Here is a 15,113-nt window from a genome sequence, read left to right as displayed (position 1 = left end):
ATAAAGACTTCTGTCCATCTACAACTACAAAAAAAGACAGAGAGTCAGCCCCTTGGGCCTTTGCACTCGGAGCATGACGTTTGGACAGGAATCATCTCTGCTCTTCCTGTCAGCGGGGCCAGTCTTGGAAAACCTCAGTTTCCATGTCTGTACAGCGGGGTGCCGAGACCTCTTCCAGAGTGGCCCTCCGGTCCCCTGCTCCAAAGCTGTAGCCACTCACCAGGTCCCAGCCAGGTCTCTCCCCGCCTGTTTTCCCTCATGATATCACCTTCCAGAGCCTTAGGGGTCTCAGAATTGATCCTAAATCGTATTTAATTCTACTGTGATTGCTTCCTTTGTGGGGTTACTTTGATCCCTTCAGGGAGGTCAGATTGTGAGCTCCCCAGGGGGAGTTCTGGGATCCGTCCTGACGTCCCAGGTTTTCAACACTCTTCTAAATGGGAACAAAAGCAATCAGGGTGATAATGGTGACGATTCCCATCTAACAACAGACCATTAACACACCCACACACACTCACATACACACACATTCCCACACTCACACTCACTCACACTCACACACACTCACACACACTCACTCACACTCACTCACACACACACACACACTCACACACACACTCTCTCACACTCACACACTCACACTCACACACACACACACTCACACACTCACACACACTCTCACACTCACACACACCCACACACACTCACACACAACTATGCCCCAAGCAGTCGGCCAGACTCTGTCTCTCATTCAACAGCCCGAGGCCTGATTTACAGATGACAGAACAAAGTCTCAGATGTTAAGGGGCTCGCCACTTGCAAATCAGCAGCTGGGATTGGAGCCCTCACACCCGGCCCCGGAAGCTCCCCTTCCCACCCAGTCAACTCCCACCTCGTCCTTCTCTTGGAGTCACAATGTAGAGGGACACAAAGGTGATGTAAGACAGAGTTTATTAAGAAAATGACTCACATCAGTTCTCTTTTTCTTCCTGTAAAACCTCACCATGGAGGAGTGACCTCACAGAATCTCTGGTTCAAAAACATGCATTTCACTCACACACACACGCACACACACACACACGCACACATGCATTTTCAAAGGTGATGATGTCACTATCCAATTCTGGGCGTCCTTCATCTGCATTCCAAGTGGCAGCCACCGTGGTGGATTCATCTGGAGACACCAGACAGCGTCGGGGGGCACGGCCTCTGCACCCCTCACTTGGCGGTCTCCTTGGGGGCACCAGAGACAGACTGGAATCTGTGCCCCTGAAATAAGGGCCTTCCCAGACAGAGCTGAACATCCTGGAGATTCCCTCCTCCTGACCCCCCACACCTGGGGGAGACCCGGGGTCTCGCGGTGCCACGCCCTCCTCTGGGCACTCTAGTTGGCGGCCAGCAGGAAAAGGAACAGGAGGGAGATGATGTCCAGTGGCTTCTCTCCTCTCCCCTTCTCATCTTCAAGCAGAAGTTCTTTTCCCAGGAGGAATCCAGGCAGCACAACTCTGTCTTTGTTTTCCTAAGTCCTCGGGAAATCCCGCTGGCCTCAGCACTGGTGGTCTGGACAGAGTCTGAGAGACAAGGACTCCTGGGGTTTCCTGTCCATAAGGTCTTTTTTGGCTGGGAGGGGGTGGTTTCCCAGGTTTGAACCCAGGGGCCCTTAACCACTGAGCCACACCCCCAGCCGTCTTGGGGTTTTATTTAGAGACAGGGTCTTGCTGAGTTGCTGAGGGTGGCTTTGAACTCACGATCCTCCTGTCTCAGCCTCCCGAGCCTCTGGAGTCACAGGTTGGGCCACTGTGATAAGATCTCTGGAGGACCGCTGGACAAACAGCCCAGGGAGGATGGGGAGGAACCCCAGTGGCGTCTGGGTGCACAGAGACTCCCCACGGGAGCAGGCCCTGTGGACTGGGTCCGCTCTGGTGAAGGAAAGGCGGGGACGTCCCCAACAGGGGCCATCTGCCAGAGGCACGGACCAGAACACCTCTAAAGTTGAGGCTGATGGTCAAGTTCTGGGGATCCCTTTAAAAACCGAGTAGAGGAGGAGCACCGGGCAGGCCAGGCCCCCTCCAACTCCAGGACACGGCCCATGGGGACAAGGTCCAGAGCAGGCGATGCCAGGCCTCTCTGGGCTGGGGACTGAACTCCTCCTGGGAGGTCCGGGCTGGGTCGGGTTCTTTGGGGATGGAGCAGGAGGCGTCATGGGGTGTCTCTGGTGTCCCCTCGTGGGCTACCCTTCCCTTCCTCTGGCGCAAGTGAGAAGTGACCGAGAGATGGCCCGGAGCACACCAGGTGGAGGTGGGCAGGCAGCGCCTGGGAGCTCCGGGGACACCGTCAGCAGCGCCCACCGGGAGACGCAGGGCCCGCAGGAGCAGAGGAGTGACGAGGACGGGGACGGGAGGAAGAGACCCTTTGTCCCTCCCTGGGCCTCTTTCTCCCCGCCTCCCCCGGACTCCCGTGGCTGAGGGTCACACCGAGAGGTCATCTGACCTGGCCTTGCTGCTGGCCTTGCTGAGACGGCGCTTGTCACTGTGGTCGCTGTGTGGGAGGCGGTGACCCGCGGAGACCCCGTCGGGCACCTCGGGCTTCTGGCCATACCGGATCTGGATGAAGCCCTCCCTGGGGTCTGGCTGCTGGCCCGGCGCTGGGTGCGCGGCCAGGCAGTCCGGGTTCTGCGGGGGGACCGTGCTGTCCCCGAAGGGACGGAAGAACTTGGCCCCGGGGTCGTCCCCCAGGCACTGGCTGAAGTCGGGCGGCGGCGTGCAGCTCTGGGCCGTGGCCCCCGAGGGACCCGGGAGCCGGCGCTCGGGCAGGCGCGGCCGGGGCTTGCCCCAGGCGTGCCTCATCTTCCTCCAGCCCAGGTGGTAGAGCTCGGCCAGGCTGAGGAGGAGGGACAGCGCGGCCACGGCCAGCATGAAGACGATGAAGACGTTCTTCTCCGTGGGCCGGGACACGTAGCAGTTCACCGGGTGGGGGCAGGGGCTGCGGCGGCAGACGTGCAGGGTGCTCAGGAAGACCCCGTAGAGCAGGTACTGGCCCACGATGAAGGCCACCTCCATGGCGGTGCGGATCAGGATGGTGCAGACGTAGGTGTGCAGCAGGGTGCCCTGCAGCACCACCCGTCCGTTCATCTCCTCCCAGCAGGACAGCTCCGCCTTCTCGGCCGCGGGGTGGCCCTCTCTGGCCCCCCCGGCCTCCCGGAGCCTCCGCTTCTCCTCGGTGCGCACGTGGTGCATGGCGTGGCCCATGTACACCAGGGACGGCGTGGACACGAAGATGATCTGCAGCACCCAGTAGCGGATGTGCGAGATGGGGAAGGCCTGGTCGTAGCACACGTTCTCGCAGCCCGGCTGGAGGGTGTCGCACTGGAAGTCGGCCTGCTCGTCCCCCCAGGAGGACTCGGCCGCGGTGCCCAGCACGAGCATGCGGAAGATGAAGAGCACCGTGAGCCAGACCTTGCCGATCACCGTCGAGTGCTTGTGCACCTCCTCCAGGAACTCGCCCAGGAAGCTCCAGTCGCCCATGCTGGCGCGGAAGGGGACGGGTGCCCGGTTCTGCAAACAGAGAGAGAGAGAGAGGGAGAGAGAGAGAGAGAGAGAGAGAGAGAGAGAGAGAGAGAGAGAGAGAGAGAGGGTGTTTCTGCAAAGGTCGGCCAGGTCCGTCATGTTCTGGACCTTGATCCGGACCAACGTAGAATCAAGTGTCCTCTACTCCCAGCCCCCAGCAAACATGAAGAGAGGGGATTTGGCTTCCACACTTGGAAGGATCTAGATGTCAGCTGAGGTGTGAGTTCCAGTTGGAACCTGTGCTCAGACTCCCAGAGATTCTACCTCAGGAGGTTGATGGCCCCAGAACCTGGCTTTGCCACAAGCAGCCCAGGAGATTCTGGTGCAGACAGTCCACAGACCACACCAGACAAACACTGGAGAGAGAAACACAGAGCTGGAGTTTGCAGGAACCGCGACTCACATGTACTTCAGGGAATCTGCTTCCTTATCTGTCGATGGGGATGGAAATAAGTGACGAGAGGATCTGGAGCATCAAGGTAGATGAAGGGTCTGATGTGCTGAGAACTCTGGGGTAAACATCCGTGGATTTGGATGATTGACAGAAAAGGAATCTTTAAGGGTTCCGGAGGCGTAGGTGGGAGAGAAGGAAGGAGGTTGGCAGATTTGGCTTCTCGGGAAGCACTCTGGAATGACAGACCATCCAGGGGACAGCGTGTGGAGAGGGAGGAACAGCAGGTCTCAGTGGTGTCAGGGAGGAGCGCTCAGCTCCGCGGCTGTGACTTCCTGGGCCTCTCCTCTGGCTGGTGACTCTTACCTCCCAAGCTCTCACCCATTCCGGGATGGCTCGCACCCTTCCTGCTCACACTGCGGGGACACGGGACACTCACCCCTCTCCCACACACGTTTTATAACCTCTCCTGTCTGGGCTCTTCCAACAGAGGCGTTTTGAAACCAGGGACTTTCCTCTGTATCACCAGAGCGTGGCCCAGAGCAGACGTGCAGGGAGCCTGGCTGGGCGAAGGAAGAGCCCTGAGCCTCCGTGTTCCTAACTGGTAAGAGGCCAGCTCCTGGTCCTCGCCGCGTCCCACTAGAGGAGGCAAACCTGGACGCGCTCCCGCAGGACCAGGGCGCCCCGTGGGGATGGAGTGCTCTGAAAGGCTTCTCTGTCCCCCGGTGAGTGAGGCGCCTCACCACAGTTCTTCCCTCTCCTCTGCTTCCTGCCCACGGACAGGGCTGTGGGGGCCAAAGGTCTGAAGAGCCCACGGAATTCCAGAAAGGCTGGCCCACGCCCCGAGGCACACATTAGAGTTGACAGGACCCTGGGTGGTCAAGGTCACATTTTGACCTCCATGTCTTGATGCCAACCCTCTGGTTCCTTTTGGAACATGCTTGATGCCGTGGGGAAGGCAGGGTGGGTGCTGCCTCTCACGGTCCACCTCCACTGACTCCCGAGGTGAGGCCTCACCAGAGACAGTCTCCGGTTCTGACTCCTCCCAGCCCCAGGTCCCCAACCCTGAGAGCAGGTGGGGTCCCTGAGGGTGACAGAGTCCCTGAGTGAGTGGAAGGTCTTCTCCTTGTTCCTCTCCATATCAGAGACTCACCCAGGGCTGAGGCCCTCCCCTGGCTGGTGACCAAACATCTGCCCTTTACTTCAGGTGGAGAAGGGCCGGTCCTGGGCCTCCCAACGTGGAGAATGTGGAGCATGTGCTCAGAAGGAAACGGGCTGATAAGACAAGCGTCTGAATGGTCTGCCACCTCTCCTGGGCACGCGTTCGCGTTCAGCACCTTCAGGGTCAGCCCCAGACGGGCAGTGACTGGCGTTGGGTGCGAGAGAGCCAAGAAGGAAGGAGACGGAGGGAAAGAATTGAAGGAGAGCAGAGGATCAGACACGGGGAATGATGGGGAGTTCCTAACGGAGGAGAAGAAACCTGAGGATGTTAGGAGAAGACGGCACGGAAATCAGAGTTCAGATCCCTGCGGCTGTGCGCCGCGCTGCGCTGAGTGTGCAGTCTGTGCTTCCTGTCCACCAGGTGGACAGCACTCAGGCCACAGGGCAGGTGGACGATGAACGGAAAGCTCAGCCTGGAACAGGCTCAGCCCGTAAGTAAAAGACAGCCCTCACTGACAAGCAGGGCAGAGGGAGAGAGAGAGAGCGCAAGGGGAGAGAGGAGCCTTGGCCAGGAGGAAAGAGAGAGGAAAGGAAGAGCAGGGTGGGGGGCGAGAGGCCACGGGACGGGACCCAGAAGGGAAGCCACACAAGTACATGTTCTGTTCTTCCAGGACTGGGGACATGTTTTCAGTCCCTGACGACATCTCCCTGAAGTTCTCTGTCACTCATTTCTTGCAAGTCCCCAAGAAAGCATAAAAACGGTTCCAGACAGAGACCGTGGCACTTTGGTCTTGTCTGCTGAAAGGCCTGACCGCTGGCTTCCTTACTTATGGGCAAGGGATCCACCTGCAGAGAGTGCAGCACCTTGAGAAGGGAGCACCTTGGAAAATCGGGAAGCGCATGAGGAAAGACGACTCCGAGGGAGGGAGCAACGGAATTCAGCCGAGCAGGCCCAGCAGCCAGGCAGGCCCTGCCGGAGGAAAGAGGAGCAGGCCTCTCACTTACGACTCCTGCCGACCTTCAGGCCGAGTCGGAGAACTGAGGAACCGCCAGCCACTCAGCTCGTGATGTGAAAGGTCCCGCGGAGCCAGGTTCCAGGACATCGGCTCCCCTTTGGCCCTCATCTCCTAGCCCAAGAAACCTGTGACCAGGGACTGGTGAGCTCTCGGGACGCTGCACTAAAAGGCTCTCAGCAGGAAGTGTGCACGGGCAAAGGCAGTTCCCAGGCCCAGGGCAGAGTCTGTCCATGCATGGGATCCCTCCACCGCTTTGCCTCGGTGGTCCCCGGCTTCCAGCCGTTCTTAAAACGCCAGCTGGAGCCTGCCAGCGAGACGCTCTGACTCGGCCTTGTCACCGTCCCCCTCAGCTGCTCAGCACTGAGCTCTGAGGTTCCCCAGGCACACAGGCAGGCAACCTGTCACCGTCTTCCCTGGCCCCTCGGTACCCCCACCTGGAACCTTCCACTGTACGGATGGCTGCAAGGTGCCAGGCCTCGGCCAGCCCCTGAGGACCCAGCCAGGAGGAAAGGCAAACGGGTTCCCTGTCTTTACTGCGTGCGTCTTTCCTGACTTGTTTTTCCTTTTGGTTCTGGGGATGGAACCCAGGGTGCTCTACCACGAGCGATATCCTGACCCTTTTTTAAAAATCATTTAAAATTTTGAGACTTGCGATCCCCCTGCCTCAGCCTCCTGATTTGCTGGGGTTACAGGTGTTTGCCACTATGCCCGGCTAATTTAACTGTCTTTACCTTCCATAAAGGGAGAAACAAAAACAGAATTTCAATAAAACATGGTGTGTTTGAGTTAAGGAAGGGCCAGGTGCTCCTGAGCGGGTGGCGGGAGTGGAATCTGGTTCCCTGGGTCTGGAGAAGACTTGGTGAAACTCGCCCTCTGCACCTGAGGCTAGTGCTGAGATTCTCCTGCCAAAGAAACGGCCCCTAGTACCTGGAAGGAACGGTCTCCACTACCAAGTTCTTCGTCACCAAGGTTCAACATCTTCTTTCAGATCCCCTCGGGGTGTCATATCTGCACAAGGCAGTTTTGCAGGGCTTACGAAGGAAGCCGTTGGTCAGAGTAACGTGGTGCATTGGGCAGGAGGGAAAGAGTCAGAGGAAGGACTTTATGGGTTGTGAATCATTTCGTGCCTTGACTTCCTGATATATGGCTACAAATAAAACCCAGGAGTCGACGTTCCCGATCTAGTGTTCCTCCTGAGGCCCACGTCCTGACACTCCTACAGCTCTAACGTTTTCAAAGAAAACCGTTTTGTAACGACCCACTTGGTCACACAATGACGTTCAGGACTCCTTCCTCTGACCCCAGATCTCCTCCTGTCTCCTGCACTCTCAAGCACGGCCGGTCACCATTCAGCACGTGGATGCACTCTCACACCTGGTCACATGCCGCCTCGGACTTGTTCTCCAGGAGTTCCTTGTCCTCAGCCACCCCACCAGAACCTCTCTGAGTTCCTAGTACCTGCCCTCGACTGTTCTGAGTGCTAAGAGGAAACCTAGGTGGTGCCAGTTCCACAAACACCAGGCACTCAGCGTGACCCTTCCCTCCAGGGTACAACAGCTTTCCCCCCAACGAGTAGCACACGTCCCCAGATCAAAGTCCTGTCTTCCACTTTGTGTCCTGATGGCATTAGGTTCCCTATGAGATGTGGAACAGGCGCTTTCTTAGAGATGTTCAGCCCTGAGATTGCAAAGTGGTTCTAAGGAGATTCAGATCCTCCCTCCCAAGTCCAACAAAACAACAAGGAAACTCCCATGTTCAGAAGGTGCTCAGAGAAGGAAGGACCGTCATCGCTCTGTTCAGGACGGAACACCCTCAGAGCGTCGTGGCTCAGACAAGAGGGTTCCCCAAAGGGTCGTGGGGGAGACCTGCAGGAAGCTCAGAAGTGACACGACTGGGTGGTGAGAGCCGCGAGCCAGTCAGCCGCCAGCCCTGAGAGTCGGGTGGTGACCGCAGGGTCTGGGGAGGAGTGAGTGGGTCCCTGGGCTGTGCTGTGGGGAGGAGTCACCCTCCCTCTCTGCTTCCCAGTGCCTCCACCACACTCCACCACGAAGTTCTGCTTCACTGAGGCCCAGAGCCATGGGCCAGCCGTCTACGGACTTGGCCTCTGTAACCCAAACCGCCTTTCCCCTCTGATGGTTCTTGTCGGGTCTTTTGGTCACAGCAGCAAAGAGCTGACTGAAACACAGACACTCAGTCTTTATATGAACGGAAGGATCCTCATGAGCAGGTGGCACGCGTCGGCAAGAGCCCGTCTCCTTCAAGGCGGAGCCCACCGCTCAGAGCTCTGCCCTTGGAACCTGGTACTCCTGCTAGACATGACGGCTGTGGGCGGTGAGCCCAGGGTCGCTCTGAGGCCACCAAGCAGACACGTGTTGTGCCCTCTGATGCGCACTGCACCGTGCGGTGCGCGGGGGGGTAGGGTTCAGTCCAGTTCACCAGATGGACCCAGGTCTTCTCAGGCCAGCTCTGTGCTGGAAGTCAGAGACCTGGAGCTCGGTGGGACTCGGGTGCAGGGGACTCCGTCCTGGGACATGAAGCACAGCCCCAGGCGGCGGGGAACGCTGGCCCAGGTGGCAGCGGCAGCAAGTGGGTGGGCGAGAGGAGCCCTGTCCCCGAGTAGGACGAGGTGTGCACCATGCCCTCGGGGGGTAGGGTGGGTGGGGGCTGCGGGGACCCTGAGGGTCCTCACCCCAGGGGTGGACTGTGGTCAGACCCTAAGGTGGTGACCTCAGGGGAGGCTGGAGACCACGGCTGCAGGCTCACTAGTGCCACACTGTGGCAGTCCCTGGGTGATGGCCGCGAGTGACGGCGCCCCCCACACTTGTCCCCTGCTGCAGAAGGCGCCCTGTGAGTGAGCGGGACGCACTGTCTCCCAAGGGTGGCGAAGGTCCCCTCCTTCTGTTGACTTCAGTCCTGTCTCCGCAGTCACAGGAACCGTCCCCTCCACAGCCTGGTGACCTCCCCTGCGTCTGCGCTGGCCTCAGGCTGCCCTCGGTGTGTGGGGCTCCTGTGGGCACTGGGGGCCCTTGCTCTACTGCCCACTCACTCTCCCCCAAGACGGAGCAGGGACCAGGTGGGGAAGGACAGTCACGCTGAAGTGACGTGCTCCTGGAGATGCTGAAAACCAGTATCTACGAGGAGTGGGTGGAGGGGGTGAAGGGACAGATTCAACCACAGCAAACACCGCGAGGCCTTGGGAGTCCCCAGGGAGCTGATCGGTGACGCGCACCTAGTCGTGAGGACTCTGCCTGGGATGACGCTCACGTCTCCGTCTGACCCACCGTCTGGTCATAAAGCGGTAAACAGGAAGGATCTAGGGATCGGTCAGCGAACCCCTCGTTTCCACACTGATGACCAAGGCCCGGGAGAGCCAAGTGGTCATGCCACAGAGAGCTCTCCGCTGTGCACTTTCTAACCCTTCCCTGACTCTTGTAGGAATGTGGCACTGTCCCATTTCACAGGAAAGAGACCTGAGGCTCAGGGTCAGGGAACTGGTTCAGTCTCCCAACCAGCAAATCCTGCACAAGGGGACTTGCCCCAGTCACCCTGACTCCAAAGCCCCGTTCTCTGTGATCCTGAAAAGGGGAGGAGAGAGGCCCAGGCCCGACAGACCGATGGGTCTGCATGGGACCCGGTCTCAGCCAGTGGGAGGCTTCCTCTCGCTTTTCCACGTCCCTTAAAGAGGCCCGAGCTGCTTCTTTTAGCTTCTGGTCACTGGCTGGCCACCTCTTGCCCATGCTGTTCCTAGAATCGGCCACCACATCGGGGCCTCGCCCACAGTGGTGCGGATTCCCAGACGCTCAGCCTCCGCCGCCGTTTGGCAGAACTCACATATAGAAAGCCATTTCCTTTTTTAGCCACCAAGTGCTCTGGGCTGCGGGGTGTCTCCTGCTGGCTCCCGGCTGGCCGCACAGAGGGCTGTGTTCCCCTGATGTCACATCGTGACCAGGGCCACAGAAACAGCCACCCTCAGATGACAGGACTCGCGGTCCCTGAGAAATGGTGGGACCACTGCCCGGCGGGCCTCCCTTTCCAGCCGCGGGGCCAGTCATTTCAGTCCAGTGTCCAGCTTGTCTGCACAGTGGAAAGGCCACTCGGGGACAAAGGGGAGGTGACGAGGACGGTACTGGCCTGCAGAAAGCGCGAGATCATGCCGGGGCCCTGGTTTCCTCTCTGACGTGGCCAGTGAAGACTCCAACATGGTGCAGGGGCCACTCTGGGAGTCTGTGGGGCCGCAGGCTGGTGAGTGGCTCAGTGCTGGGGGGGGACGATCGGGGCAGGGACGCTCCTTCCTCGGTCCGCTCCTCCTTCTACGAGGCACAAGCCTTCCCTGCTGCAGAGGCGGTCAGAGCGGTGCACCTGCCCAGAGCGGTCCCTCTCGCTCCTGTGACAGGCCCCACCTGTCCCCTCACGTGGCTGTGACTCCAGCTCCCAGAGGCTGCGCACCTCTGAGTCTGACCACCAGCAGGACGTCCACCAGAGGGGAAGTGGGGGAGGTGTCCCCGCCGTCCTGACCCTCGTCACCTCTGTCCTCTCTAGAAGTCCCGAACCCTGACGTCTCCAGGTGGCAGTCAGGATCTGGAAGTCCCCTGTGGACACGTGGTGTCACCATTTCATGGGAGGCTCTTGGTGGCTCCAGCTGCCTCTTGGTGACTTAGACAGGAGACACCCCTCCCTGACCCCAGTGCGCTCCTGTGGGGAGCAGAGCAGGGGGCCGGCGTGGTGGCCGGAGACAGTGGAGCTCTGGAGGATGGGGGAGTGGGAGACTCGCGAACTACCGTGGCATAGTGTGTCGACTCAGTGCAAAGCTGAGGCCAATCCAGACTTCCTGCCTCCACCTTGGAGGTCAGCAAAAGGAGTCCCAGAAAAGAGTCTGCAGTTAAAAACCCAGCCACGTCGTCTCAGCATCCTGTGCTGTGGCTCAGCTCCACTAAAGAAATGCCTTGCAACAAGTCAGAAGCAATTCAAAGAGACCTGGGCTGAGGACCGGGTGACCTGGCATCTACCTTAGAATTCTGCTGTTAGTTGAGCGCCTACGACGTGTCAGTCATTAAAAATACCAGGCTGGGGGGGGGGGTGCTGCTCAGAGGCAGAGTGCTGGCCTACCATGTGCACTGGCCCTGGTTCAATCCCCGGCACTGAAAAAAAATCACTTCATCTTCACTAAACATGACAGGAAGATTTTATTAAGCTCTTTACCATATGGAAAAACTGAGGATCAAAGACAGAAAATGGTTGGCCCCGAATCATGCAGCCCACGTCTCAGGCTCCTCCTTCTTCTCTACTCCTGAGTCGGATACACCCTAAGGGCCCCGTGCTCTTCCAGTACCTCCAGATTCCCCTCCCGGGTGAAAGTGACTAGATGGCTGGATTTTTCTTGCCCATTGTTGGCTAATATGTCAAAAATGATGGATTCACAAAGTAGCACCAAACTGTCACCCCCCAGGAGCGAACCTTCCAGGGTACCAAGGAGGTCAGCTTCTTTTATGGGAACCCTAAAAATAAATGGCCGTCTCCCGCTTTGTTCCCTCGACCTGAAGCCAGCGTGGCCCATGAGGGCTACTTCATGCAGAAAGCCACTGGGGGCCCCTGAGGGCGAGTGAGCTGCTCCCGGGGACAGAGGCAGAGCCCGGCCTTGGACCTGGCCCTGAGGATGGCAGGTCTCCAGGCTTTGTCCTGTCGGACCCCCAGAAGGCCACCCCTGCCTTTTTTAATTAACGGGGCCTAGAGTAATGTCATCCAGTGCCCAAGAGGCAGGTGGCAGCCGACCTCCACTGCCGTGTCCCCTACTAGCAAATGGAGATGACAGGAGCGTGGCAGTCAGCGGGGCTGGGGACCGCCCAGGGCAGGGGGAGAGGGCCCTGGACACGGCAGGCGGAGCTGCGTGTCCTCCCCACTGAGTGGCGTGACTCACTGTCATCTCCAGCCGCCACTTTCCTGCCTCGGCCTCGCCCTCCTTATTTGTCCTCATTTGTCTGAGGAGGAGGCTGAGGCGGTGTGAGAGTTCTGATGTCCTAAGACGTCAGCTCAGTGCCAAGAATGGGGGACAGGAGCGGGGGACAGGAGTGGGACAGTTCAGAGATAAGAAGAGCCACGCGTTTCAGGAGCCCAGCGAGACACTTGTGCGTCCAGGGCAGCGGCCAGGCAGACCCACCTGCTTCAGTGGCTCCATGGACGGCACGTGTCTGGGTGGGGACGTCCATAGTGTGCCAGGCAGGAAGCCAGAGAGCACCCCCTGGAGTCCCCCGCGGGGTGCTGCGGCCTGTGGACTCTGCACTGCAGCTGCTAGGTGGGGAGGGGCTGGAGAGCCGGCCAGGGGGGGGGGCCAGCCGTTCCCTGCCTGGAGGAGCCCCACAGGAAGGTGGCCCCTGAGACCAGATCTAGGGACAGTGGGGGAGAAGTGGAGGCCATTCGGCCTGCTGACGTGAAAGTCAGGCCGGTCCACCCGTGGCCACACCACCGGGGAACGGAGGGGCCACACCTCCAGATGCTGGCCCTGGTCACGCCCCTGCACAGCTGCTGGGAATTCCAGGGCTCCAGCCGCCTCCTCCTCAGAGGCCAGATGGACCTGGTGTGTCAGCACCTTGTTGAGCAGACACGTGTCCTGAAGAGTGATGTGCAGAGGGGTGGACCCAGGGTCCCTCGGGGAATCGGGGATGGAATCGGGGAAGAGGAGTGAGAGACAGGCTGAACAGGGGACGGACAGACAGGGGACAAACAAACAGGGGACGGACAAACAGGGGACAGACAGACAGGGGACAAACAAACAGGGGATGGACAAACAGGGGACAGACAGACAGGGGACGGACAGACTGGGGACGGACAGACAGGGGACAGACAGACAGGGGACAGACAGGGGACAGACAGGGGACAAACAAACAGGGGACAAACAAATAGGGGACGGACAAACGGGACGGACCAACAGGGGACAAACAAACAGGGGACGGACAGGGACATGGAAACTCCGGGTGGCGCCCACTCCTGGGGGTTCTGAGGGTGCCCGAGCCTGTGGCTTTGGGCCTTGCACAAGGCGACCGCTGGGAGGAACCTCTACCTCAGGTACAGACGAGGAGACTGAGGCCCCAAGTGGGGACTGTCCTGTCCCGAGTCACACAGCCACTAGGGGACCAGACCCGAGTCCCCCGGGCCAGGTCTGGGCTCTTGCACCACTTGCTCAGGAGAGAGGTCAGGAGTAGGAGCCCCTCGGCTGGCTTCGCGCCTCACCCTGCCGCGTCCTCCACCCCCAGCCTCCCCACGGACGGCACCAGCCTGCAGTCCTCATGAGCCGCCGCACAGTGGGGACGTGACCCTAGCAGAAATGCCAAGCAGAGAGTATTTTTAAACCATCCAACATGCCTTAGGAAGAAAAAAAATCAAAACACTCCCCTTGACGCTGCGGAGAGGAGAGCGTTCAAAAGACTCCAGGGAGCTCGGCAAAGCCGGCTGCTTTCTGTTTTTAAAGGGCCAAACTCTCTTCCCAAAAGTTCAGGAAAATGGACCAGTGGCCGGCTGCTAAGATGCCCCAGGAGCACTTCAAGTCCACAGGCTGGACTGTGACCGCAAAGCCCCCCAAACACACACACACACACACACACGCACACACACGCACACACACACGTGCACACACACGCGCACACACACACACATGGACACACATGCACACACACATACGCACACAAACACATACGCACACACACACACACGCACACACACGCACACACGCGCGCACACACCCCTGCTGCTCCCCTAACCACCAAGTCCCCTCGCTGCGTCACTGAGTCCCCCTCTGTGCTCCTTCAGAGCTCACCACCCGGGAAGAGTGAGAGGACGAGGGGTAAACTCTCAGGACCCAGAGGAGCTCTGTCCCCATCCAGCCCTGGGCAGTCAAGTGTCCCCTCCGGCCACGTCCCCTGACTTGAAGCTCACCAGAGTTCAAGTCCAGCCTTACCTGCGGCTGCTCCTCCGGGGGCTCCGGGCCCTCTGTGCTCCCGCTGCCCAGCTGCCCTCGGGGACTGCTCTGGGCCCGTCAGTTGTCCCTCCCAGCCTCTTTTAGCCGTCCCTGTCACCCCCTCCCACTGTCCCTCCTAGTCTCCACCCCTTCCCCTCCAGGCCTCCCGCCCCTCTCTGACCTCGCAGAGTCTTAGCTCCCATTTAACAGACTCCTTCCTTCCACTTCACAACCTCCCCCTCCTCCTCCTGGACCAGGCGGCCCCTTCCTCCCCTGGGGCCTGCCCTCTGGCTGTCCTTGTCACCAGGGCTGGAGCTTGGCCTGGTGTGCCGCCTCCTGAGGGCCCTTCCTGCCACCTCTCTGTGGGGCCTCCTGGGGTCCCCAGCCACAGCTTTCCCGGGCATCAGCAGGAAGCCTGGCCCTGCCAGGAGACCCTCTGCCCACCCTGCCTGACGTCAGAGAGGAATGGTGTCCACTCACAGGACGAGTCCTGGGGACCTGCTCTGCTGTTGGGGAGCAGAGCGCCCACCAGCACCCAGAGAGGCCGGGGAGCCTGGGAGGGAAAGGGCCTGACCTCTGGGTCCCAAGTGGGGGAGAGAACCCGCCCAGCCCAGGACGCTCCCCGGGAACTGGGCCGGGACTCCACCTGTCCCCTGTTTGACTTCACTTCGTCTTTCAATTTCTAATTCCACGAGGTAGGCATTTTTCTGCATGTCACAATCAAGGAACTGAGACTCAGAGAGCGCAAAGGACAGAGCGTGGTGACCAGTTAGTTAGAGTAGTCAGGCAGAGCAGGGTCAGGAGTTTCAGCCAGGGCCAACCTTCATCCCTTGGCTCTTCCCACAGAAGCATCAGGTCTCCCAGCTGGAGTCGAATCAAGGAAATCAGGCTGTCTCCTACTAGAAGACGTGTCACAGAAACTGTGGGACATCTCTCCTCTGTCTTCTCCTGACCCCTCAGCTAAGCATGCAGACACGGGCCCAGGCAGAGGACAAGTGTCAACAACGGAGGTCACACCAGTGACTGAGAGC

General features: G+C 59.5%; 1 protein-coding gene across 2 annotated transcripts; it reads right to left on the bottom strand.

The window, feature by feature from the left end:
* Positions 1–982: 982 nt before the first annotated feature.
* On the bottom strand, positions 983–14,143 carry Gja5 (gap junction protein alpha 5). Of its 2 annotated transcripts, none has more exons than XM_026381655.2 (2): positions 14,083–14,143; positions 983–3,554 (listed from the first exon to the last, which is right to left on the bottom strand). In XM_026381655.2, exon 2 carries the CDS (start codon positions 3,522–3,524, stop codon positions 2,469–2,471), a length of 1,056 nt encoding a protein of 351 aa, XP_026237440.2. In that variant the 5' UTR covers positions 3,525–3,554; positions 14,083–14,143; the 3' UTR covers positions 983–2,468. The 2 variants fall into 2 exon arrangements, with proteins under 2 accessions (XP_026237440.2, XP_077647386.1); XM_077791260.1 differs by lacking the exon at positions 14,083–14,143 and adding an exon at positions 6,124–6,185.
* Positions 14,144–15,113: the final 970 nt, after the last annotated feature.

Source organism: Urocitellus parryii, chromosome 11 (genome assembly GCF_045843805.1).
Source record: "Urocitellus parryii isolate mUroPar1 chromosome 11, mUroPar1.hap1, whole genome shotgun sequence".
Lineage (NCBI taxonomy): Eukaryota > Metazoa > Chordata > Mammalia > Rodentia > Sciuridae > Urocitellus > Urocitellus parryii.
This window is presented reverse-complemented; position numbering and strand designations above follow the sequence as displayed.